A 27,734-nucleotide genomic window follows, 5' to 3' on the forward strand; every position below is an offset into this window, starting at 1 on the left:
AGCCGCAATCCTTAGGGTACGGTTGGAAGGACTGGGCCTCCTGAGGCCTCATAATACTGGCTTGTGATGAACTGGTAACCACAAGATATCCCCCTTGGGTAGGGGATTTGAAGGACTGCTCTGGTCAGAATCCATGTTAGGGTTGGGGTTAACTCTGGCAAGCTTATTAGCATGTGCATGGGTCCTTTTCTTGTTTTTAAATGTGTTTTCTCTGTAATGCTTTTTACCTTATCAAATAAGCTTGCATTGGAAGTGCTTTTTACTGTAGCAATTGCACCTGTTAACTGTCTCTAAAGAGAATGGAAGCAGGATCTTGTCAGGCAACCAGTCTCTGCTGCGATAACAGTGTAGGCAGGGAACTGTGAAGTCTGGAAATGCCCCAGTTAGAAAGGAGAGGGATGCGTTTCTTCAACCAGGAAAGGCAACACTTGGGGAGCTGAAGGCCTGAGTGTGGGTGCCCTTGCTGGACCTGAACTGTAACAAATGTGTCAAAATATATCAAATAAATATCCTTAAACCAAACTAATATTTTTTCAAGCAGTATTTTTCTTACTTTGCCTATCCGTAAATTTTGATCATCAAAATATTTTTTCATCAGTTTGTGCGTATACAGTGAAATCACAGAATCACAGAATATCAGGGTTGGAAGAGACCTCAGGAGATCATCTAGTCCAACCCCCTGCTCAAAGCAGGAGCAATCCCCATTTTTTGCCCCAGATCAACTTAACAGCCCCCTCAAGGATTGAACTCACAACCCTGGGTTTAGCAGGCCAATGCTCAAGTTTATCGACATTTACTGATAAAAATCTAATTCTGCCAAGCCTATCTAAAGGTATGTTTTGGGTTTGATACAAACATCAAGTGACATGTAACGGATGGATGGGGGGAGGGGCGTCAGAACAAGGTTCTAACTGGCTATGTTGCAGGTTTGTACTGCCATACAGGAAATGCAGCTCAGACAACAATTGTACCCTATACTCTAGGTTGAAGGGGGATAGTTGTGTTGTAGAGCAGATACTTGTTAAACCCACCCCCAAATAAAGTGTAGATGACCATGAAAAACAAACCAAAAACAAAGGCACTTACAGGCACTCTGACATCATCATAGAAACTCCACGCCAGAGCCCACCTCATGGTACGGCCTTGACAGAATTCAGTGTGGGTAACTTTAGGAACCTATGTGAAGGAGAAACTTGGTCAGGCAGTCATTAACTTTCATCTCTTGTTAATGAAGTGTCATTCGTTTTACACACGTATTAGTCTAACTTCAGATATAGGTTATAAAATTAAGGTTTTGAACCAACAACGTCGAAGTGAAATTTATCACAAAGAGCTTTACCAAGAGTAAAATAGGCAATTTAAATCCACCTTTAATCCCTAAGAATTCAACGCACTTTAGGCACCATGGTATAACAGAATGCGAACAGGGTAGACTAGGGAGAGCCCAAATTCTAATTCCAGCTCTGCCTCTGACATACTGCATTGTCTTGGGCAAACCACTTTCCTCCACTTCTGCAAAATGGGAATACTGCAATATCCCTATGAGGTAGCTATGGTAGCACCCTCTACCACACAAGGTAGGAGACCCCACCATCTCCTCGCCTGTAGGTGGCCTATAAAAGAACTCATGCTTCCCTGGTGAAGGAGAAGGAATATCCCATGTACACACATGTACCCTTGCATTTAAGGAGATCAGCAAGACAAACCCTCCAGTACTTGTTTCATGCCATGGGGCTGAGTGCTTGGGAACAGAAAGGCAGTAACTCTAGCCTGAGAGACTCAGTGAAATAACTGGGAGTAGAAAGCATGAGCATGAGCTCATGGAGGTGAATGATAAGGGTTAGTTTTCTACCAAAAGCATTAAAAACAGGGTGCAATCTGATTCAAGCTTGTGTATGAACATAGTGAATTTAAACATATTTTTAATTGTTTGTATTTAATTCTAAGTAAGAGAAAGGAAAAAACCCTAGTATTGCATACTCTTCTTCTCTCAGATAATAAGCTCTTCACAGAAGTGGTCTTATTTTTATTTGCATTCCTGTAACACCTAGAGGCCAACCAGGCCAGGGCAGAGATGCAAGTGACAGTGTCTTTCCCAAAAAGTTTACAAAGCTAAAGAGACAAAACAAACAGGTGGATGAGACGCAAGGGTGGAATGAAGGAAACAAGATAAGAGAATATGCACAATTTTTAACCAATGAAAAGCAGTAATCACAGTTTGTCACCTGTCCAGCCACTATCTGGTTGTACTTTCCTGCAAACATTACAGAAGAGGTGAGTTCTGAATAGATGAATTCTGATGGATTCTGACTGAGCACATTTCCCACTTCCCACATAAGCACTTATCAGAGTAGAGAACTGGGTTTTAGGGGCTGGCATCACCGATGGAGGTAAGGTGGGTATGAACCTTACTGTAAGATAAAAGGTCAGATAGGGCAGAATTAGGTTGTGAAGGGCTTTGAGAAGTTTGAGTCTGATACAGTGGAATAGGGGAAGCCACAGGAGGAACTAAACACAGGGTGACAATGCGTTGAGCCAACATGATCTCAGCAGCAGCAATCTGAACAGATTTCAGGGAAGTGAGGCTGCAGGCGTCAAGGCTAGAAGAAAAGGAAATTGCAGTAGTCAAGACATGAGAAGATTACAGCGTGGACAAGAGTTTTGCCAGGGTGGGCACAAAGGAGGGGTCAGATTTGGAGATGTGCAGGAAAACACATGATTTAGACCAGGGTTCTTAAACAGGGGGTCACGAGCTGTCAGCTTCCACCCCAAATATTACTTCACCTCCAGCATTTATAATAAGGTTAAATATATATTTAAAAAAAGTGTTTTTAAATTTATAAGGGGGGGGGTCACACTCAGAGGCTTGCTGTATAAAAGGGGTCACCAATTCAAAAATTTGAGAACCGCTGGTTTAGACACAGCCTGGAAGTATAAGCCAAAGAGGGCTGAGTCAAAGACGAAGCCAAGATTACAAGCTTGAGCCACAGAGAGGATGGTCACGGTGTCCCTAGTGATACAGAAGCAGAGAGAGGGAGGGTTTGAGGGAAGACCAGGAATTCCATTTTGGTGATGTTAAGCTTCTTGTGGATGTCCAGCCATCAACTGGAGATGTAGAAAGATGGGCTAAGATTTCAATATGGAAAGAGCGCGAGAGAGATTTGCTAATCTTAGAATATCAGGGTTGGAAGGGACCTCAGGAGGTCATCTAGTCCAACCCCCTGCTCAAAGCAGGACCAATCCCCAATTTTTGCCCCCGATCTCTAAATGGCCCCCTCAAGGATTGAACTCACAACCCTGGGTTTAGCAGGTCAATGCTCAAACCACTGAGCTATCCCTCCCCCCCCAATATGGCATTCAAAATCGTATTTGTGGAAGAGATAATCCAGAGAAAAAGGTAAAAAACAAAGAGGGAGCCAAGAACAGAGCCCAGAGAGGGCAGGATTGTGAGAAGAGTAAGATCAGCAGTGTCAGAGGCAGCCAACAGGTCAAGGATGAGACAATGGAGTCTGAAATCTGACCAGGAAGAGGTCATTAGAGACTTTGGTGAGAGCCATTTCTGTGAAGCATAGAGGGTGGAAGGCATGAAATTAGACTGAAATAATGGAGTTATAGGAAAGGAATTAGATGTGACTATCTAAAGTGCCTCACTTCTTCAGATCCCTTATTTTAGTGCACTGCATCTTTGCAGTCAGAAGCAGCCTTAACAGCCCATGTATTTTTAGAAAATAATTTCCAAGTCTTTTAAAGGATTTATTAGCATGTAGTACAAGTCATGTCTTCCATGATTTTCCATTCATCTCCCCTCAACACACCCATTTAAATAAATTCTACCCTGGGAGAAGATGCCACTGTGACAAGCCACCACCCCCTGCCACACACATTCTTCAGAGATATTGTCATGATATGATTATGGCATAACTAAGACGTATTTTATACAGTTAGGTCGTGTGAGGTATCATTGAAAAAGTTATGATTTACTGAATATTATCCTATTTGTATGCTGTATTTTTTTTAATCTAAAGTTAGGAATATTGACTATACATCAGTACCACAGAAGTGTTTGCACCTGGGGAACACCCACCAGACAAAATGCAATCAGTCTGGCTGGCTAGCTGGGGACAAGTCAATAGACCATTAGGCAGAACAACAGGTCTTTGAATAAGCTAATCTCCCACCTTCCTGAGGAGCTTTCCAGGGATGCTACAAACAGCCTCTGACCCAAGACTGCTTCGACACAGCAGGATCATGTGATCAAGTCACCTGGTACTGGACTCTGATAGAATACCAGTATTTTTCCAAAAGGGAGGGGGGGGGGGAGAGAAGAGAACCACCCTGGAAAACAAAGCGCTCCTGACATATGTAAAACCTATTTAAGGCAGGGGAGGGAAATAATCAAGGTCATTCTTCACTGAATCTACCCCAGGATGACAACTGGAAACGTCTAAGAAATAAAAAAGGGGTGGGTGGGGAGAAGAGGACCGAACCCAGGTTGGGAAGGTGTCTGGCCTGTGAAAGAAATACCTGGAATTTTAAGCTGTAAGCAAGAGCAGTTTGCCTTCAAGAATCTGTGCAATCTGCCTAAATTAACATTTAGGGTGAGAAATTACTATTTGTAAGCGGCTTCTTTAGTATCTTAAGCTTAGTTTGAGTGTTTGTTTCATTTGATAGGTAACCTGCTTTGATCTGTTTGCTAACCCTTATAATCACTTAAAAATTTATCTTTTGTAGTTCATAAACTTGTTCTTGTTTTCTCTAAAACCAGTTTGTGGAATTCATAACTGGGGGGCAAAAAGCTGTGCATATCTTCCTCCACATTGAGGGAGCAAATTTTATGAGCTTATGCTGTGGAGTTCTCAGTGCTATGCAAGACGATACAATTTTGGGTTTACACTTCAGAGGGGGTGTGCACTTGAGTGCTGGCCAGTTCCTTAGCTGAGCTTTCCCAAGAAGAACTGATCTCAGTGTCTTTCAGCAGCTGTATGTGCCCCTACCTGTGCGTGTGCCGGAGGCTTGAGGGTTTGGCTCAGCAGGACAGTGTAAGGGAGCCCAAGCTGGCGGAAAAGGCAAGCTCAGTGATACTCGAGTTCCAAGTGGCACCCCAGGGGGAACCCATCACAGCCGCCAGAAACATTTTTTGCAGGTGTGAATTCTGCTATCTACTCCTTGCTAGTGGCACTTAATGCTATACATCTCACTGTTTGGGAAAATTCTATTGCTGCCTACCTCCCGCATGCCTGTGTGTTAAGTGGTGGTGACTTCCACTGAATATATACAGCTTTGCTCAGACTCTCCTGCTTCTAAGGGAACCCACTGAGACATGGCTGTGAGTGGAAGGAGTAAGACACCTGATCCTTAAAACACAAGGAGCCAAATCCATGATTTTTAGACTTATCAGAACACTAAGTAACTTACCAATGAGGACTCTTGATATCTGTACTGTCCTCATATTGAATTAATTAGAGCCAATACATTTGTAGCATAAAAATTAACTGAGGAAGAACAGCTCTTGCAAATTCTCAAAAATTCAGTGCTGAAAACATATGAGAAGGCACTACATTCTCTTAAAAGAGGTTTAATCCCTGCTTTAAGTTCAAACTCTGCTTAACCTCAACTTTGGAGTTGCTACCAGCGCGTCCATAATACAAAAGCACCTTCCAAAGAACTACAGTTCAGTAACTTGTAAGAAACCTCTTTTTAGGGGACAAAAACAGGCAACACAAATGCACAGTATCAGGAAGCAGTATATACAACCCTAGTGTATTTGGAGACAAACTTACCCCCTGGATTCGAAGTTCCTCTTTTAATGGAGCTAAACTGCATTTCTTTCCCAGCATGCAGCTGTACCACCTGTGGACAACATTTTACATTAAGGGGTTTTAGAAACAGTTCAACTGAAAATGGCAACTAACTGCAAAGGGTTCACATCAGAGGTCTTCAAGCATCACAAGAGGGGAAATGCTCCCCAGTTAAAAATAGTGGCAAATCCACAATAGCAATATGATTTGAGCAAGTGGATAAACTAGGAGACCAAGGAAATAAATCCTTGGAAAAGAAATCCACCTGGATTTTTTCAATATTAGATTTTGGGTAAAATTTTTAAAAAGTTTCTCAGCAACTCTGTCCCATTTTCAAAAATGGGAAAGTGCTTTGGAAAATAGTACCCTTTACAATAATTTGTTTCAAACGTTCAATTTTAACTTTCCAAGGAATAGAAAGAGAAGATGACAGAAGCAAAACAACAGCTTTTGCCTGAAAAAAATAGACCCACTCCCTGGTATCTCTGCCTATTAGAAATCTAGAAGTATTAATTCTCCCAGTTTCCAGCTCTCTAAATCCACATCTCACCAGTGGGCAAACAGAAGGATGAGAGCAGAGAGATTACCCTGCTTCTGGGAGCTCACCATCTCCCTTGGATACAGGTCTCACAGACTCTTCCAAAGGCAAAAGTCTGTGTTCTTCAGCAGGATTTCCCAAAATTCCTTTATGGGCACTTGCACAAAATAATTTAGGAGAGGTGTTGGGCCCCAATGAAATAATTTGTAAGTACATTGTTAAAACTTTGTACCCAGAGAGTTTTCAATTACTGAAATGCAATACTCTACATATTTTAAGCAGCTTCTTTGAGAGATAAAAATGCTTTAAAGTGATCATGGGTAGAAGTATGAGAGATAAATAAAACCAGTTTTCATGCAGCATTGTGAAGAATCTAATAAAACCAGAATTCAATTGAAAATAAGATTAATAGATTTTTTTTTTAATAAGGCCAAAAGGCACCACAAGTAGTCTGACCACCTGCATAATAGGCCAGAGAATTTTGCTAATTAATTCTTGCATTAAGGCCAGTAACTTCTGGCAGAACTACAGCACATCTGCAAATCAAGATCGGATAGCTTTCCCCAAGACTTCAAAATGCAGAAGTATCTACCACAACCCACTGGTTCATTACCCTGTTGGGAAACATGAAGTGGAAAAAACATGCACTTTTTAAGATTCAGCTTCCAGTCACTGAATCATGTTATGCCTTTGTCTCCAAGAGCTATAATATTCTAGTTGAAAAAAGAAGCTATCAAGTTCTTCCTTTGGCCAGCAAGTCTCAGTCTCCTATGTAAAGGGCAGCTCAACATTCTGGCCATTTGGTTGAGTTGTCTCTAGCAAAGAGAGACCGGAACATAGCATTAAGTCAATTTTTCTGCCGTGAGACTCCCCAGAACAACTTATTATATTAAATAGCAGCAACAAAGTTGGATGACTTTTCCAGATTTTGGAAACACAAGGTATTAAAGATAGATGCCTTCATCTAATTAGGCCAACAGAGATACACCTGTCCTCCAACTCCAGTTCTTTGGTATCAGAAGCCACCAGACAATGGCTGTTAAATCTTTGTTTTCCCTTACTAAAGTGATCTTTCTTGTGGCATTCATCTCTACAAGAGGGATCAGTGAGTATAATGCCTTGTCAATCAATGAATCTGTTTCCTGACAACATGGTACTACAACCATCTCAGCTAAAGCACGACACCTTCATATCACCTGTCCCAAGTGCTCTCATTCTCAAAAGGAAAGTTGGCACTGCCTAGATGGCTGTAGCACCGTTAAAATTGCTCCTGGATAGGTCAAAGTCTCTCAAGAACTTGAACGTTTTCTTAATTTCTTTTGATGACAAGAACATTTTTTTTTGGAAGTCTTTAGACCTAGCTCCTATTGGTCTGAGCTACTTTTGAATCTTAAGAGAAGTGTTATCAGCCTTCCAATAAGAGTACATTCTACAAGACCTACTCCCACTTCTTGGACAATAAAAAGTGAGCATCTTGTGAAGAGGTCTGCAAAAATGCAAACTGGGCAACTCTTCATTCTTTTTCGAAGTACTACAAAATGAGTATGTTTTAATATAGCCAAACAAGCAATAAAGACTGTGGAGCATACTTTCAGGACTGTATCCTACAAAGCAAGTATTCTAGAAAAAGATAGTTAGCTGCCTGAACATGAGCTCCCAGTGCATTATTCTGGCTATAAGAGCTAATTCGATCCCCAGGTATATAAATGGGAATATCAGACTGGAGAAGGCAGGCAATATTACCTCTGTATATGGCACTGGTGAAGTCATTAGAATACTATGCCCAGTTCTGCTGTCCACACTTGAAAAGGAAGTAAAAAATATTGGAGAGTTCAGAGAAGAACTACAAGAATTTATGGTCTGGAAAAATGCCTTACTCTGAGAAACTAAAGGACCTCCATCTATTTAGCTTGTTAAAGAGAAGGTCTAGCAGTGACTATCATTTGCCGACACAAAGAGGAGATTTGATACTAAAGGACTTTTTAACATAGAAGACAAAGGTGTGACATGATCCAATGGCTGGAAGTTTAAAATCAGCATTATTCAAACTGGAAAAAAAACAGATGCAAGTTTTTAATTGTGAGGGTGCTAAATCATTGGACAGACTACCACAAGATGTGAAATCTTCCTTCCCATGGTGTCCTGAAATCAAGACTGGGTCTCTTTTTAAAAGATATTCTACTTCAACTGCAAGTTGCAGGACTAGATGCAAGAATCACTGAGTGAACTTCCTTGGCCTATGTTATGTACAAAATCATACCAGATGGTCATAATAGTCCCTTCTGCCCTTAAAAAAAAATCTATGAATCTGAAGGGGAGAACAGCTGTCCTCTCCTCAAATTTTATGTATTAACTCTGTTCCTTGGACATGAGATAGATTACAAATGTGTATCAAATGAGCTAGTGGACTTCCTTGACCTATGGTTATTAAAAAAAAAAAGATGATTTTGTCACATAAATTGGATTTTCATCCAAAACAAGAAGGCCCTCAGTTAAAGTCCCTTCCGTGTGATTCCCACAGCAGGATGCAGGGAGGAGGGAAGTTTCCTTAACAACCCCAGCCCTTACCGCAATCTTTTTTTAAGCTGCAGACTATCGTGGATAATTCTTTTGACAAATTCTAGTTCTCCCCCTTCAGCCATGATCTCTGTGATGCCCCCAGTGTTCACAGAGCTGGGAGGGGGCCGTCGAGGATTTCGAGAATTTACTCCCTGGACAGGAAAGAAAGTGTTTGAAGTTTAAACCATTAATGAACAGTATAATTCCTTAAACCCTGCTGTCTCCCTCACACTCTGCCATGTAGTAACACTATCAACACTGCACTCCATCCCTATATGGGGGAAATCCTAACATATTTTTAAACTTAACAATGTAACGGTTATTACTCCCTGTCTGTATCCATCTATTGTATCTGGTTATATACTTAGATTATAAGCTCTTTGGGGCTGAAATCATCTTTTTGTTGTGTTTGTAGGGAACTCAGCACAATGGAGTCTCGGTCCCCAACTTGAGCTCCTAGGTGGTACGGTAATAGAGCAAAATCTATATAGTCACAGCTACAGCAAAGAGTTAGCAATATATCGATGCTATACAAGAGTAACATTAAGCATCTGGTTCCAAAGCACCGTAGGACATGGTCATGTCAGAAAGTTACAACCCAATGTTTAAATGTAAAATTATTTAGCTAACACCACTTCTTCCCCAGCTTTTAGAAATACAGAAGTTGTCACTATAGAGATCAAGATTCTAAGTTTCTTACTGAGTCTAGAGTCAGGGCTTGTCTATACTGGCATGCTAAATAGGTACCACTGCGATTGATGCAGCGGCATCAATTTAGTGGGTCTGGAGAAGACACAGTAAGCAGATGGGAGAGTGCTCCCGCTGACTTTAGTACTCCACTTCCTTGAGAGGCAGAACGTAAGTTGGGGAGAGACGCTCTCCCGCCAATATAACATGGTGTAGACACCACGTTAGGTCAAGGTAAGCTACATCGCTCGGGGGGTGATTTCTTCACTCCCCTGAGCAACGTAACTTGTATCAACTTAAGTGACAGTGCAGACCAGGCCTCAGACTGGTACCGCAATAGCGAAAATGAGTGCTATGACATCGACGTACTAGCACAGGGGTGGGCAAACTTTTTGGCCAGAGGGCCACATCTGAGTATAGAAATTGTATGGCAGTCCATGAATGCTGATGAAATTGGGGGTTGGGTGCGGGAACGGATGAGGGCTCTGGATGTGGGTGCGGGCTCTGGGGTAGGGTCAAAAATTAGGAGTTCAGGGCGAGGGAGGGGGCTCCAGGCTGGGGTGCAGGAGGGTGCTCTGGGCTGTGACCAAGGGGTTTGGAGGACAGGAGGGGGATCAGGGCTGGGGCAGGGGCACAGGAAGGTGGCAGGGGTGCAGACTCCGGGCGGTGCTTACCTCAAGCAGCTTTCGGAAGCAGCAGGTCCCCTCTCCGGCTCCTATACAGAGGAGAGGCCAGGCAACTCTGTGCACCGCCCCATCCGTAGGTGCCTCCCCTGCAGCTACTATTGGCCACAGTTCCAGGCCAATGGGAGTGTGAGGTTGGGGTGGTGTGTGGAGCCCCTGGTTACTCCTATGCATAGGCACTAGAAGGGGGGACATGCCGCTGCTTCTGGGAGCCATGGCACGTGCAGAACGGGGCAAGCCCCCGACCCTGCTCCCCGGCTGGAGTACTTGAGCAGGGCAAGCCCCGGACCCAGCTCAAGGGCTGGATTAAAATGTCTGAAGGGCTGGATGCGACCCCCGGGCCGTAGTTTGCCCACCCCTGTACTAGCGTCACTGAGGCCCACCAGCTCCTTTGTTCTACCATTACGGGAGGCACACTAGCACCAGGTCCATGGTGACTGCCTACTCTGTGCTAAATCTATTGGAGAGAGACCATCTGAATACAACTAATGGAAGAACGCCACAGGTCAATTCCTACTTCAGAATTAAAAAAACAAAACTCATTTAAGTTAATCTTTTACAAATTGCTGACTTGGGTGGGTTTTTCAATGTTGCTTTTTTAAAAAATAATAAAAAATTATACAATTATACATATATGAAATGACAGCTTATAAAACCCAGAGACATGAGGTTTTTCCACAGTGAGCCTTCAAACACTAATCTCTTGAGGTATCATTACCCTCCCACCTGTTAAAAAGGGCAAAAGTACGTACAACAGTCAGTCAATCTAATCAACATACTGTACCTTGGCTTCCAACTGGTTGGCAAAAAAGGGAGGGTTGCACATGCAAAAATCATAAATGATCTCAGATTCCTCTTTTAGTGCATCCATTAGAAGGGTCTTCTGTGGCACTTTAACCACTAGCAAAAAAAGGAGGATATTTATTGATAAGGAATTAAAATTAACTCTAGTGTTACATAAGTATTTTTAACACTTCCTTTAGAATATAATTAACATATTATACAACCAATTTATCAACATACTACACTGCAAACCAACTTTAGGTTCATCTAACAAAAGAAAACGCATATAAACAGCTTTTCTTATAATCAATATCATAGAATTAGAAGCGTTATTTTCAGAGCAATAGCAGGTGCTCCATAGTTACAGCTGAAATTGAATTTTCATTATAAATCTTATTTTGGCCCCTCAGAAAGCCATGGAACTGCAGCTAGCGAGAGATGTTAAGAGTAACAAGAAGGGTTTCTTCAGGTATATTGGCAACAAGAAGAAAGCCAAGGAAAGTGTGGGCCCCTTACTGAATGAGGGAGGCAACCTAGTGACAGAGGATGTGGAAAAAGCTAATGTACTCGATGCTTTTTTTGCCTCTGTCTTCACTAACAAGGTCAGCTCCCAGACTGCTGCGCTGGGCATCACAACATGGGGAGTAGATGGCCAGCCCTCTGTGGAGAAAGGAGGTGGATAGGGACTATTTAGAAAAGCTGGACGTGCACAAGTCCATGGGGCCGGACTAGTTGCATCCGAGAGTGCTAAAGGAATGGGCGGCTGTGATTGCAGAGCCATTGGCCATTATCTTTGAAAACTCGTGGCGAACGGGGGAAGTCCCGGATGACTGGAAAAAGGCTAATGTAGTGCCAATCTTTAAAAAAGGGAAGGAGGAGGATCCTGGGAACTACAGGCCAGTCAGCCTTACCTCAGTCCCTGGAAAAATCATGGAGCAGGTCCTCAAAGAATCGATCCTGAAGCACTTAGGAGGAGAGGAAAGTGATCAGGAACAGTCAGCATGGATTCACCAAGGGAAGGTCATGCCTGACTAATCTAAATCGCCTTCTATGATGAGAGGTTTCAGAGTAACAGCTGTGTTAGTCTGTATTCGCAAAAAGAAAAGGAGTACTTGTGGCACCTTAGAGACTAACCAATTTATTTGAGCATGAGCTTTTGTGAGCTACAGCTCACTTCATCGGATGCATACCGTGGAAACTGCAGCAGACTTTATATATACACACACAGAGAATATGAAACAATACCTCCTCCCACCCCACTGTCCTGCTGGTAATAGCTTATCTAAAGTGATCATCAAGTTGGGCCATTTCCACCACAAATCCAGGTTCTCTCACCCCCTCACCCCCCTCCCAAAAACCACACACACAAACTCACTATTGTGTGTGGTTTTTGGGAGGGGGGTGAGAGAACCTGGATTTGTGCAGGAAATGGCCCAACTTGATTATCATGCACATTGTGTAGAGAGTTGTCACTTTGGATGGGCTATCACTAGCAGGAGAGTGAATTTGTGTGGGGGGGTGGAGGGTGAGAAAACCTGGATTTGTGCTGGAAATGGCCCAACTTGATGATCACTTTAGATAAGCTATTACCAGCAGGACAGTGGGGTGGGAGGAGGTATTGTTTCATATTCTCTGTGTGTATATAAAGTCTGCTGCAGTTTCCACGGTATGCATCTGATGAAGTGAGCTGTAGCTCACGAAAGCTCATGCTCAAATAAATTGGTTAGTCTCTAAGGTGCCACAAGTACTCCTTTTCTTTCTATGATGAGATTACTGGTTCTGTGGATGAAGGGAAAGCAGTGGATGTATTGTTTCTTGACTTTAGCGAAGCTTTTGACACGGTCTCCCACAGCATTCTTGTCAGCAAGTTAAAGAAGTATGGGCTGGATGAATGCACTATAAGGTGGGTAGAAAATTGGCTAGATTGTCAGGCTCAACGGGTAGTGATCAATGGCTCCATGTCTAGTTGGCAGCCGGTGTCAAGTGGAGTGCCCCAGGGGTCGGTCCTGGGGCCGGTTTTGTTCAATATCTTCATAAATGATCTGGAGGATGGTGTGGATTGCACCCTCAGCAAATTTGCGGATGATACTAAACTAGAAGGAGTGGTAGATACGCTGGAGGGCAGAGATAGGATACAGAGGGACCTAGACAAATTGGAGGATTGGGCCAAAAGAAATCTGATGAGGTTCAATAAGGATAAGTGCAGCGTCCTGCACTTAGGATGGAAGAACCCAATGCATAGCTACAGACTAGGGACCGAACGGCTAGGCAGCAGTTCTGCGGAAAAGGACCTGGGGTGACAGCGGACGAGAAGCTGGATATGAGTCAGCAGCGTGCCCTTGTTGCCAAGAAGGCCAATGGCATTTTGGGATGTATAAGTAGGGGCATAGCGAGCAGATCGAGGGACGTGATCGTTTCCCTCTATTCGACATTGGTGAGGCCTCATCTGGAGTACTGTGTCCAGTTTTGGGCCCCACACTACAAGAAGGATGTGGATAAATTGGAGAGAGTCCAGCGAAGGGCAACAAAAATTATTAGGGGTCTGGAACACATGACTTATGAGGAGAGGCTGAGGGAACTGGGATTGTTTAGTCTGCAGAAGAGAAGAATGAGGGGAGATTTGATAGCTGCTTTCAACTACCTGAGAGTTAGTTCCGGAGAGGATGGTTCCAGACTATTCTCAGTGGTAGAAGAGGACAGGACAAGGAGTAATGGTCTCAAGTTGCAGTGAGGGAGGTTTAGGTTGGATATTAGGAAAAAATTTTTCACTAGGAGGGTGGAGAAACACTGGAATGCGTTACCTAGGGAGGTGGTAGAATCTCCTTCCTTAGAAGTTTTTAAGGTCAGGCTTGACAAAGCCCTGGCTGGGATGATTTAATTGGGGAATGGTCCTGCTTTGAGCAGGGGGTTGGACTAGATGACCTCCTGAGGTCCCTTCCAACCCTGATATTCTATGTCTCAAAACTGATAAACTCTCTCTGCTTCAGACCTAGACTTTCTAATAAATTTGAAGTCAACTGTATGTGGAGTTCCAGAATTATTGCACCCTAAAAATAGATCTTCACAGCTGAAGTTTTAATTTTCTTCCATTTTATTTTTAATAACGGGAAGAAGGGATAGAGAGAACTTAGTTTACCAGATTCTTCCAGATCTTAGACCCATACAAAAAGGGAAATCCATATACAAAAAGGAGGGGGCATCTGAAGGAGTGCAGGGCAGAGGCTGTACAAATTGATTTGGGGACAGCATTCCACACGTATGGGGCAGCATGAATTCTGTCATGTTCATATCAAATGTTACCTATCAATGTTTTGTGCATGCATCTGCAACCTTAACTTCATTTCAAAGATTTCTGTATGAGATTATCATAAATATTCAGGAATCTGATTAGTCATATGCATCAAAAATCTAGTACTGTCCAGGCTGGTTTATAAGAGTGAATTGGGTTTTTTGTTAAGTTTTTGGACTAATTGTGGCTGTCTGATTTCAATGGGGATGGTCTAGCAACATGTGGTTACTCTTTGCTACACCAAAATCAGGGTAGCATATATTTGCAGGACTGTAAATCCTCATTAGCCACTGAACAAGGCAAAGATACATCATTATATCTGGTTTAAAACAGGAGAAGTGGAAACATCACAAGGGAACGAAAGCTAATGAATGATTATTATATGGTACCTTTTATAAGATCAGATAAATTATTCTGTTCCACATTTTTCTTTGCATAATTGAAGCACATATCATCCACTTCTGTTGCTAGGAAATACCAGCCATTCAAAGTAGCTCCAAGTAATGGATAGATACAAGATGCCCCTGTACCTGCAGCAAATAAAAAAAAGCCTAGATTAGCAAAAAAAGTAAAGCGTCAGATTTAATTTAATAAATAATCACATGGTGTATGGTGTGCATTATTCTATTGTTACTCACAGCAATAAATTTCAATATTAAAAACTAATCAACATTTTACCCAACAACAAGTAGATACCCCTGTATTTTCTAATTGAAAAAACAGAAAATTTTCAAAACATCAATTTATTTTGCAAAACATTTCACTTATACCAGGACTAACGTGGTAAATCAGAGACTGAATATTTTCCTTCAGCAGGTTTTTTGTTTGTTTTTTTTAAAACAGGAGTGAGTAACTAATTCAGACACTAGTGACCAAGTATATTTCTACTTATTCAGAAGACTTAGAGAAATTACAAAAATATTTATGTTCTGCATTTCTTCAATCTACACTGATTACTTTGCTTTAGTGACTGTATGACTGCACCAATTATGAGAAGAGGAACTGTTTTTCCTTCAGACTTGGTTATTTCTTAATGTTTAAAGTTTTAACTAAAAGTTGATTCCCAAGATAAACTACACAAAGAATAAAAGCCAGACACAGTTTCTGATAGGGAAGAGAAATACGTTACACAGCACATTATGGTGACCATAAAGTGACTCATCACTGTACAAGCGATGGAAACCCTAGATTACTTATTACGAAGAATTACTGAAAACATGCAGAGACTAGTTTGTGGCAAAAGGCTTTGACTGTGCCCTCAAACCATTGCTTAAGAGTGACCAAAACACAAGATACGAGAAAAAAAGAAAAAATGACTCTTACAGCTACCAGATTCTCATAAAGAACTGTAATTGGTAGATCTATTAAGAGAATGACACCAGAATGAGAGAGAGAGATTATACTTTTTCATCTGCTAGTAAAGTCCTACTCCAATATAGATTTTTTTTTAGAAACACACAACAGTAACGTTGGAGATGCCATATTTTTTAATCACAACCTTATCTGAACAATTATCAGTAGTTTTGGGTTTCTGACATAAACAAAGCATTGAATGTTTTACAACAAGATAAAAAATGTAACGTTTATATAGGATTATTTCCAAAACAACAACACAGGGAAAGTAACTGCAACTACTCTGGAAAGCGGGTAAGATAATACTGCAAGGTAAGTACCTCAAGAGAAGCAGCGCGGGCCAAGGGATGTGCTGGCCACCCTTCTCGCAGCCCCCATTGGCCTGGAGCGGCGAACCATGGCCAGTGGGAGACACAATCAGCCGAACTTGCAGATGCAACAGGTAAACAAACTGGTCCGACCTCCAGGGGCTTTCCCTGAACAAGCGGTGGACCAGCTTTGAGAACCACTGGTCTAGAAGATACCATCAGAGATGCTTAGTTTTGCAGTTCTCAAACTGTGGATTTATGTCTCCAGAGAGGACATGCTTATTAACACCAAAAATGTTTTAAAATAAATATATAGAGATGAGAAATGACAGACCTCAACCCTGTTGTCACTCTGCAAGTTTGTGTATACAGAGTCAATCCCTTACCTCTCTCTAAAAGTGCAAAGTTTCAAAAAGTTCAATGATGGTTGAGGGCGAAATAGATCTGGACAAGGAGAGAAAGTCTGGAGATAAATGTGAGAAGGGAGGGACAGGCAGTAGAAACAAAAGTGAAACCGTTTGAGCAGCATATTCCAGAAGTCTTGAGGTCTTTCTGAGTGTAGCCTTCATTGATTTGAGATCTACCATGCCATTCTCTCACTAGAAGGGAAAACCTATAATGGCAGCAGGCCATAAAAGAGACCCAGTTTTGGAATATTTTAATGTACTTCCTCTACCTGTGGGTAAGACAGGCACGCATCCAAAATGCGAACAGTGCAACAAAGAAATGCAAGGCCTGGTTGCCAGAATGAATTAACACCATGAGAAGTGCTCCTTCACAGGAGGAAGCAAAGTGGAAGATGATGAAAGGAACATTTCTGAACATGCAGGATCTTCAGGTTGGTAAACTTTTTTTATTTCATACTTCTCTCTTAAGGACTGCCTGTCTTCCTTCCGGACTATTCTTGAATTCTCATGTTTGAGCAAAAAAATAGTTGTTACTTTATGGTTCTATCATTTTAGATGCAGTTGTGATAAAAAATAAATAGCTGAAATAGGCAGATCTTCCTTTTACAATTTCACCTTTAAAATAGTACTGAGTGTCAGTGAATGCAATGAGTAATACTAAATGAGCAGTACGGTATTAAATAACTGCATTGACTTATTTTGTTTAGGAGAATCCATCCTCAACATACAGGATTCTGAAGACTATCCACCTTCAAGATCACCCTCATTTTCTATAGTTTCAGAGTTATCTGCCAATCATGTATGTCACATGACCACAGTATAGCACCTGTATCAAAAAGAAAAAAAAACTTCCATCATCCAGAAACAACCATAGATCAGTTTGTGATAAGAACCAGCAGATTACAAAAAGAGGCAATTGATGAAAAAATTGCCCCGTTTGTTTATGCAACATCTCTCCTTTATGCATGATTGAGAACCCACACTTCATTAACACGGTTCAGTCATGAAGGCTAGGATACAGTCCACCCTACAGAGCAGATGTCACAGGCAAATTGCTGGATAAAGTGAATGAAAGAGAAATTGAGCAGTGTGCAAAAGGTCTAGAGAGTAAAATTGTTAACCTGAGTCTTGAGGGGTGAAGCAATGTTCACAATGATCCTGCCGTATGTGCTTGTGTGACAACAGAAGGGAATGTCTTCCCTACAGAAACAATTGATACATCAGGAAACGCACACGCAGTAGAATATTTACAAGTAGCAGCAAAAGCTAGAACTGTGGAAAAAAATTCAAATGTCTAGTACACAGTTTGGTCACAGACAATACTAGAAATGTACCCAAGATGAGAAGAAGTTATTTAGAAGAGAGTCCCAAGCTAATAACATGCAGTTGCTCATTTGATGCATCTCCTAGCCAAAGACTTCAGTGTTCCACAAATAAAGGCTAATGTTCTTGAAATTACAAAATGCTTCTGTAACAACCACTTTGCAGCAGCTATTCTGAAAAGTGTGGGAAGAACCAAGCTAACGCTCCCACAAGACATGGGACGGAACTCAGTAGTGGACTGTTTTGAGCAATATATCAAGAACTGGCCCAAATCTGATGACGATAGTTTGTGAATAAAATCATGAAAAAACAGATGGCACTGTCACAGCCAAAGTTCTCAACATTGGGCTTAAGAGAAATGTTGAACACATGCTGAGTACCCTGAAGCCTATTTCTGTAGCCTTGAACAAAATGCAGGGAAATAGCTGTTTTATTGCTGATGCTGTTGAAATTTGGAAGGAACTGAGTGAGATCTTAAAAAAAGAGAAATATGGAATGACAGAGTTACATTACAAGCATTAAAAAAACAAATGGGACAAGCACTATCTGTGACGTTATTGACATGAACTGTGACCCTATAGATCATTGTTGCACCCAAGGTCCTATAGTTGCACCAAATCTTGTACAAAGGTGGTCAAGTAAGGTGTCTATGAAAAGGTTGTAATTTGCTGGTTATGATTATGCTGTGTGTATCATTTTTGTATCTGAAGTTATGATATTGGCTATGTACTTGTATCTCAATGTGTTTGATTCTGAAGTAGCATCAGTGAAGCATTTGGTCAGCTTCTTGAGAAAGGACTATTCTGAGGAAGTGCCCAATCAAGAAACAACTTAACTGACAATGGACCTTGGGAGACTCCAATCCACATGTGAGGAGCCTTCCTGGGAATGTTCAAGGTAGCATGTGAGTGATGGCTGCTCTACCTGTAAAGAAATGAGTCATGCATTGACATGTGACTTGCCCATGTGACTCCAAACTCCATCTTGCTGCTGTGATTTTCGACAGTAAGAACAAAGGGGTGTCCTTTTAGATGGCAGAGGATACAAAAGGCCCCGGAATCCTCTCCATTTTGTCTTCAATCCTGCTTCTGACCACTGGAGGAACTTTGCTAAAAACTGAAGCTCTGAACAAAGGACTGAATGACCCATCCAAATCTGTAGATGTACTCCAGAGACTTGATTTGAGCCTCCAGTTTATTCCACCACTGCTATAAGCCTGAACCAAGAACTTTGCAAAGGTTATATGTACTTGAATCCATTTAACCAATTTTAACTCTCATCTATATTTCTTTTATGAATAAACCTTTAGATTTTAGATTCTAGAGGACTGGCAACAGCGTGATTTGTGGGGAAGATCTGACTTGTATATTGACCTGGGTCTGGGGCTTGGTCCTTTGCGATCGGAAGAACCTTTTTTCTTTTACTAGGCTATTGGTTTTCATAACCATTCATCCCCATAATGAATGGCATTGGTGGGATACTGGGAGTATCTGAGGGAACTGCTCGTATGACTTCCGGTTAGCCAGTGGGGTAAAACCGAAGTCCTCTCTGTTTGGCTGGTTTGGTGTGCCTTAGTAGTGAAGGACCCCCAGCCTTGGGCTGTGACAGCCCTGCTCTAAGCAATTTGTCCTGAATGGATACTCTCAGTAGTGTCTCGCCAGAGACTGCTTTGTTACGCTATCTCCAGCTCATTTTCTTGCAAATATGTTGTGAAGAATAAGTATTAAAGTTATAACAACCAACAAGAATGCACTTGTATATAGAAATCCATGATTAAATAGAGTCTTCCTGACTAGTAATTTAGATCAGTTTGATTTAAACCAAATCAATGCTGACAAATACAAAATAAAGTCAATAAATTGTGGAAAAAGAAACATTAATTTAGACAAGACAACACAGTAACTAGTAAATGCCAGGAGAGCATTGAATTCACTGTTAAGAGAAAGTGAAGTGGATACTGAAATTACTAAATAGAAACCTTGAGAAAAGCATGAATTTTAGCCTTCTTTCAAAGATGAAATGCTAAGAGACAAGATATGAATCAAATAATGTTGGACAGATATCCAGAGACCCCATATACTTTTCTCAATTTGGTAATGTGCTTCCACCAGCGCAGGACTACTTTAAAAAAAAAGAATTCTTCCAAAGTATAAAGGAAAGATTTAACTAATAACAAAACCAAGAAGGAGTACAGATGCTAAACTATAACAAAATGTACCTGTCCAGACAGATTTTAAAATATTTGTATAGAACCTTTAAAAAACAATAACAAGAAAATCTTTAACTGATTGGATTAAGCAGTAGATAAATCAGTAGAGACCAAAAAGGTTTTATTTGTCAGATGTCCTCCAGCAGTAATTTAGGGAAAGATGTTTTGTACGTTTGATCTCTGTAGATACAGAAAGTCTGAAGAGATATCAATATGCGATTTTACTAGTATTTTCCTTGACTTCTCTTTAAATCCCCTTTGTAATTTAGCACCAAAAAGGGCTCTGAATTGAAAAGTCATTTGACATTAAAGAAAGCAAATGAGACCCACGTGAGAGGGGAGGGCTCCTGCCTCATACTGAGAAAGGGGGACAATCAACGAGTTATCTCAAGTGCCTATACACAAATGCAAGAAGCCTGGGAAACAAGCAGGGAGAACTGGAAGTCCTGGCACAGTCAAGGAATTATGATGTGATTGGAATAACAGAGACTTGGTGGGATAACTCACATGACTGGAGTACTGTCATGGATGGATATAAACTGTTCAGGAAGGACAAGCTGGGCAGAAAAGGTGGGGGAGTTGCATTGTATGTAAAGGAGCAGTATGACTGCTCAGAGCTTCAGTATGAAACTGCAGAAAAACCTGAGAGTCTCTGGATTAAGTTTAGAAGCATGAGCAAAAAGGGTGATGTCATGGTGGGAGTCTGCTATAGACCACCAGACCGGGGGGGGGGGGATGAGGCTTTCTTCCGGCAACCAATGGAAGTTACTAGATCGCAGGCCCTGGTTCTCATGGGAGACTTCAGTCACCCTGATATCTGCTGGGAGAGCAATACAGTGGTGCACAGACAATCCAGGAAGTTTCTGGAAAGTGTAGGGGGACAATTTCCTGGTGCAAGTGCTGGAGGAACTAACTAGGGGCGGAGCTCTTCTTGACCTGCTGCTCACAAACCAGGAAGAATTAGTAGGGGAAGCAAAAGTGGATGGAAACCTAAGAGGCAGTGACCATGAGATAGTCGAGTTCAGGATCCTGACACAGGGAAGAAAGGAGAGCAACAAAATATGGACCCTGGATTTCAGAAAAGCAGACTTTGACTCTCTCAGGGAACTGATGGGCAGGATCCTCTGGGAGAACAACATGAGGTGGAAAGGAGTCCAGGAGAGCTGGCTGTATTTTAAAGAATCCTTATTGAGGTTACAGGGACAAACCATCCCGATGTGTAGAAAGAATAGTAAATATGGCAGGCGACTAGCTTGGCTTAACAGTGAAATCCTTGCTGATCTTGAACACGAAAAAGAAGCTTACAAGAAGTGGAAGATTGGACAAATGACCAGGGATGAGTATAAAAATATTGCTCAGGCATGCAGGAGTGAAATCAGAAAGCCAAATCACACCTGGAGTTGCAGCTAGCAAGAGATGTTAAGAGTAACAAGAAGGGTTTCTTCAGGTATGTTAGCAACAAGAAGAAAGTCAAGGAAAGTGTGGGCCCCTTACTGAATGAGGGAGGCAACCTGGTGACAGAGGATGTGGAAAAAGCTAATGCACTCAATGCTTTTTTTGCTTCTGTCTTCATGAACAAGGTCAGCTCCCAGACTACTGCACTAGGCAGCACAGCATGGGGAGGAGGTGGCCAGCCCTCTGTGGAGAAAGAAGTGGTTCGGGACTATTTAGAAAAGCTAGACGTGCACAAGTCCATGGGGCCGGATGCGCTGCATCCGAGAGTGCTCAAGGAGTTGGCGGATGTGATTGCAGAGCCATTGGCCATTCTCTTTGAAAACTCATGGCAATCGGGGGAAGTCCCGGACGACTGGAAAAAGGCTAATGTAGTGCCCATCTTTAAATAAGGGAAGGAGGAGGATTCTGGGAACTACAGGCCAGTCAGCCTCACCTCAGTGCCTGGAAAAATCACGGAGCAGGTCCTCAAGGAATCAATTCTGAAGCACTTACATGAGAGGAAAGTGATCAGGAACAGTCAGCATGGATTCACCAAGGGCAAGTCATGCCTGACTAATCTAATTGCCTTCTATGAAGGGATAACTGGCTCTATGGATGAGGGGAAAGCAGTGGACGTGTTGTTCCTGGACTTTAGCAAAGCTTTTGACACAGTCTCCAACAGTATTCTTGCCAGCAAGTTAAAGAAGTATGAGCTAGATGAATGGATAAGGTGGACAGAAAGTTGGCTAGATTGTCGGGCTCAATGGGTAGTGATCAATGGCTCCATGTCTAGTTGGCAGCCAGTATCAAGTGGAGTGCCCCAAGGGTCGGTCCTGGGGCCGGTTTTGTTCAATATCTTCATAAATGATCTGGAGAATGGTGTGGATTGCACTCTCAGCAAGTTTGCAGATGACACTAAACTGGGAGGAGAGGTAGATATGCTAGAGGGTAGGGATAGGATACAGAGGGACCTAGACAAATTAGAGGATTGGGCCAAAAGAAATCTGATGAGGTTCAACAAGGACAAGTGCAGAGTCCTGCACTTAGGATGGAAGAATCCCCTGCACAACTACAGACTAGGGACTGAATGGCTCGGCAGCAGTTCTGCAGAAAAGGACCTAGGGGTTACAGTGGACAAGAAGCTGGATATGAGTCAACAGTGTGCCGTTGTTTTGGGATGTTTAAGTACAGGCATTGCCAGCAGATAAAGGGACATGATTGTTCCCCTCTATTTGACATTGGCGACGCCTCATCTGGAGTACTGTGTCCAGTTTTGGGCCCCACACTACAAGAAGGATGTGGATAAATTGGGGAGAGTCCAGCGGAGGGCAACAAAAATGATTAGCGGACTGGAAAACATGACTTAGGAGGAGAGGCTGAGGGAACTGGGATTGTTTAGTCTGCGGAAGAGAAGAATGAGGGGGGATTTGATAGCTGCTTTCAACTACCTGAGAGTTAGTTCCGGAGAGGATGGTTCCAGACTATTCTCAGTGGTAGAAGAGGACAGGACAAGGAGTAATGGTCTCAAGTTGCAGTGGGGGAGGTTTAGGCTGGATATTAGGAAAAACTTTTTCACTAGGAGGGTGGTAAAACACTGGAATGCATTACCTAGGGACGTGGTGGAATCTCCTTCCTCAGAAGTTAAGGTCACGCTTGATGAAGCCCTGGCTGGGATGATTTAATTGGGGATTGGTCCTGCTTTGAGCAGGGGGTTGGACTAGATGACCTCCTGAGGTCCCTTCCAACCCTTGTATTCTATGATTCCATGACCCAGCTACCTAAAAAAATACAAGTAGAAGTGAGAATCTGGATTCAAAAAGAGTAGATTGATCAAAAAGCAACACTAAAATTTGTTACTATGCAACATGTAAGGAATCTGATTCACGTGTGCAAAAGCACAATCAATAATAAGAGTAAAGAATAATGTACCACCCTGCACACCTCAACTCAAAGCTAGGAAGCACTGCAATCTAATGTTAAATTACTTGAATTAAAAGTTTTCATTTGATTACACTCACAAACTCAAGAACAGATCTTTTTCCAATTTATTAACCAACAGCACAATTCAATATAATGAATAATTTAAGTTCAGGAGAGTTCAAGGATAGGAAAGGCGGAAAGTAAAAAGGTGTTGCATGTCAGAACTGAGCTGCATTTATTCACAAGTCTGTGGGAAGAAGCTTAGTCCATAAAGGAGCCAACCCCAATAAGGCTAGAGATTGGACAGCCAGTCTCTCATAAGCACAAATACTTTTGTTGTTTGGAACATGTAATTTTTATCCCCCCATATCAATGGATATAAAGCAAGATCTCTTAGTTAATGTCATTTCCAAACTCAAACTGAAGAACCAGACAAACCTGGTCAAACAGAAAGTTGTCTAATCCCCAATATATGATACATACCTATGTCAATTCCCCTTCTAAGAGCTTGTTTATCACCATCTTGATGGCCAATTAAATCTTCCACCCAATGGATATAGTTAAGCCTCAAGGGAACAGTAGGAATAAGCCTCTCTAATGGAATATCAATTGTAAGTCCAAAGTCTTCTTTCAAAAGGGTGCACGTCAGAGCTCTCACAGCTTCTGGATCCTTGAAATTTAGGCTGCAAGGCATAAAATGCAATTAACAGAAAAAAATCCTTGCATTATAGTTGGCACCAAGCACCAATATTTAGTTTTATGCATTACAGTAACAAGTGTCTTGTCAGCATTAATTAAAAGTATCAGGAGAATAAAATCATAAACCACATATTCAAAACAAGAAATATCTCCTTAAATGGGATGGTTTTGAAGAAAACTTGTTTCTACACATAAAAACAAAATCCATCAAAAATAATTCAATTCCAGTAACAAAACTCAAGCGGACCACAGAGACTGTTTAGGCAGTATTCCTTAGCATCTGAGAAGGAAAAAGCCTTAAGTGCTGGTTCTGGGACAAACCCAACCCTCAAAACACACATCCCTTTCTGTACTAACAATTATATTATGAGGGAATTTATTTCTTCAGTTTGTATTTTGAAAAGTTAAACATCTACATAAGGCAAACACTCAAAATTGGGACATGCCAGTAAAACTGTAGCTCTGTCCCTCGTGTAGGGGTATTCTGATTAAGTCTAATCACAGACTGTTTTCCCCACAGCATCCCCGGCTCATCCGGGGCTACTAAGTGTGGACGGTGTTCCGGGGATGACCGGTGGTTGGGTAGCAAGGGAGGCTAAGCCCATGTCTACACTTCAGAGCCCCAGCTGCAGCAGAATGCCCTTATCGGGTCAGCAACCCCATCTGTCAGAGCTACACTGACCTACACGCTCGCCTGTGGCTGGGGAAGAGCGGGGCGGGGGAGGGGGTGTTTCCCAGCGAGGGAAGGGTTATTGCCAGGACAGCGACGCTGGAGGCGCGGGTTGGAGGGGGGAGGGGGGGCGCCCCCGGCACGGGGACACCGGCCCACAGGCCGCCGGCGCACGGCGATGGCGGGAGAGGGAACGGGGCTCCCCGGGGCTGCCCCATGTGTCCGCGCTGACGCTCAGCTGCCGCCGCGGGGCCCTGGGCAACGGCGGCGGCGGAAAATCCCAGCCCCTAGCGGGCCGCGGCCGCCGAGCCCCGTCAGACCTCCCCGCCCCACCCCGGGGACCCACCTAGCCCGGCCGGAGAGGCTGGTCTGCACGTGCTGCCGGAAGGCCGGGTAGCGGGACGCCAGGTAGGCGAAGTCCGGCGGTTTGTCCCGGTAACGGTTTCTCGCGTGCATAGACTTATTCAGCGCCATGGCGGGCGGGGCGGCGCGAGGCGAGGCGGCGGCGACGACTTGGGGGAGGGGGGCGTCGTCACGCGCACGAACAGGGCCGCGGCCCCGCGCGCGCGCTGCGAGAGGGGAAGCGAGCGGGCCCGCGAGCCACCGCAGCCTTCCCCCGACAGGCCTCTACTAACTGCACATGCGCCCCCGTCCCGTGCTGCATTGCGGACAGCCTGCGCCAGCCATTTAGCTGCGAGCCGTTACGCCCGTCTCCGAATCCCGCCCCCACGTCGCAGCTCCGCCCCCTGGGGCCGGCTCCTGCTGGGAGCGTGACGCCGGGCAGATGGGCGGGGCGCGCGCGCGACGCTAGCTGGGGGAGGAGCGGTCACCGCCTCCCCCTGCCCCCGCGCCCCATGGAAGGCGGGACTCGCGCGGGGGACTCTGAGGAACTTCCCCGCGGCGGGCGGGGAGCAAGGAGCAGCTGTGGGGGCTTTGGGAGGAAGTAAAACCTCCCCCTCCTGGAGCCCCCACTCCCGGCAGCCGCCGCGGGCAGAGTGATTCCCCTGCTGTTCTCGCGGCTCTGCTTGCTGGAGGCGTCAGTGTAGCTAAATTGGCCCCTCCCGCCCATTCCCCCACCAGCTCCAGAGCCTGAGCATCAGGCGCTCCTCAGGCAGAGGGGGGCCGCGGAGACACGCAGCGCAGGCTCGTCCCGAGGCTCACCGCCGCGATGAGAGCTAGGGCTGGGAAGCCGCTCTGCTCGGCTTTGAAACTGTCCGCACTCGGGGAAGGAGGGCGGCAGGGCGGTCGTTTTAACCTGTAAAGAGGGTTCGTAGGATTCTTAGTGGCTCTGTTGTTTGCTTTCACGTTTGTCTAAAAGGGTGGCAGAGCGGGGGTTTCTCTACGATTCCTGGTGAGATTCCAGGTTGTTTTAGTCGCTAGCTCTGACCCTGAGAGGAGATGGAATCATCCACGTGTGCGATAATTGGGTATTTGTCCTGCTTTGGCATCGTCATCCGGGCCATCATGGCTGTTACCGTCACCATCACATGCTGAGACCTGGTGGCTTACAGTTTTATCACCAGTTATATCTATCTCACGCTTACCTTGAATCACAAAGTCCTCTAGAGCACAAGTTCTCAACTTTTTTCTTGCTGAGGACCCCCCTCAACATGCTATAAAAATACCAGGGCCCCGGGGTGGGGGAGGGGAACCCTTGGGCATAGGCATAGTTTTACTTCTATTTGCGGGGGCAAGAGCTGGGGGGGCTCGAGCCAGCTCTTCACTGTGGGGTCCAGGGACGGAGTGCCGCTTCCATCCCCTGACTAGCTCAGGAGGCAACCCAGCCTGTCTGGGCTGTGGGGGGATGCAACCAAAAAATATAACTCAAAGGGGGGGGACTCAGTTCAAAAAGTTTGAAAACTGCTCAGGCTGCAGGGAGTGGGTAGCTAGGGGTTACGTGCAGGCAGGGGGGTAACTAGGTACTGTGTATGGGGGGGCTCCCAGGGTTGCTCCCAGCTTCAGCCCCACACTGCTCCTGGCTGGGGGTGGAGGGGCACTGGGGCTCCCAGCCTCAGCCCCACACCTCTCCCGGCTTTGGGGGCTTGAGGGGGTGCTGGCATCGGCCCTGCGTCACTCCTAGCTGGGGTGTCCTGTGCCGCTCCCAGCTGGGGTGGAGGGGCCGCTGGCTTTAGCTCCATGCCACTCCAGGCTGGGGTGAGGGGGTCGCCACCTTTAGCCCCGTGCCGCTCCTAGCTTTGGGGCAGGGGGGGCCACCGCCTTTAGCACTCGGGCTTGGGGCCAGCTGCTGGGCTCCGCAGACCCCTGTATGAGAACCGCTGCTCTAGGGACATGGCTGTTGATTTTTCATGGAAGGCACTGAGATACAGTGATGGGCACCACTATAAAACTCTAAGATTGAACCCACTGATGACGTGAGCATCTTTGGGGCAAGGACCACTTTTTGTGGTGCTAGGCACTGTGCACATACAATGGGGCCCCAATCCTGAGTTTGATTGCTAGACTCTACCACAGTACAAAAAATCACCACCACTACTAAGCCTTCTTGTTCCCAATCCTGGGGTGAGGGAAGTAGACAGTATCAACTATGTGCTGAGTAACCCCTGAGATATAACTGCCAGAAAGATTAAACCGTTAAACTTATGAACAGAGTGAATTTAAACATGAGGTTAAATACAAAACAATTAAAAATAATTAAGAGACAGAAAAAACACCTAGTATTGCATACTCTTCCTTCTCTTTTGTCAATTTAGAGCAATGGCCTTATTTTTCAGGCCAGGGCCCGATTGTGCTAAAGTGCTGAAAGCAGAGATGGCAAGTGACAGTGTCTGTCCCAAAAAATTTATAAATTTAAAGCAACAGGACACAATAAGTGGATGAGACAAGTGGGCAAGGGTAGAATGAAATAAAACAAACAAAAGGATATGCACTATTCTTAGCCAATCAGAAATGTGATCACAATTTGCCACTTGTCCAGCCATTATCTGACTGTACTTTCCTGCAAACAATACAGAAGAGATGAGTTCTGAAGAGATGAATTCTGATGGATTCTGACTGAGCACATTTCCCACTTCCCACATAAGTGCATATCAGAGTAGAGAACTGAATTTTGGGGG

The 27,734-nt window shown here is 43.9% G+C and overlaps 1 protein-coding gene across 1 annotated transcript in view; it reads right to left on the reverse strand.

Annotated features, from left to right (window-relative positions):
- Nucleotides 1-25,367, reverse strand: part of METTL16 (methyltransferase 16, RNA N6-adenosine) — a 30,376-nt gene extending 5,009 nt beyond the window's left edge. The window contains exons 1-7 of the mRNA XM_073309881.2: nucleotides 25,007-25,367; nucleotides 23,775-23,974; nucleotides 14,727-14,867; nucleotides 11,050-11,165; nucleotides 8,905-9,047; nucleotides 5,781-5,850; nucleotides 1,087-1,176 (exon numbers count right to left, since the gene is read on the reverse strand). Coding sequence (XP_073165982.1) covers nucleotides 1,087-1,176; nucleotides 5,781-5,850; nucleotides 8,905-9,047; nucleotides 11,050-11,165; nucleotides 14,727-14,867; nucleotides 23,775-23,974; nucleotides 25,007-25,134 — 888 coding nt within the window. The 5' untranslated portion in view covers nucleotides 25,135-25,367. The remainder of the gene's footprint in view (nucleotides 1-1,086; nucleotides 1,177-5,780; nucleotides 5,851-8,904; nucleotides 9,048-11,049; nucleotides 11,166-14,726; nucleotides 14,868-23,774; nucleotides 23,975-25,006) is intronic.
- Nucleotides 25,368-27,734: the final 2,367 nt, after the last annotated feature.

Source organism: Lepidochelys kempii, chromosome 1, assembly GCF_965140285.1.
Source record: "Lepidochelys kempii isolate rLepKem1 chromosome 1, rLepKem1.hap1, whole genome shotgun sequence".
Classification (NCBI taxonomy): Eukaryota; Metazoa; Chordata; order Testudines; family Cheloniidae; genus Lepidochelys; species Lepidochelys kempii.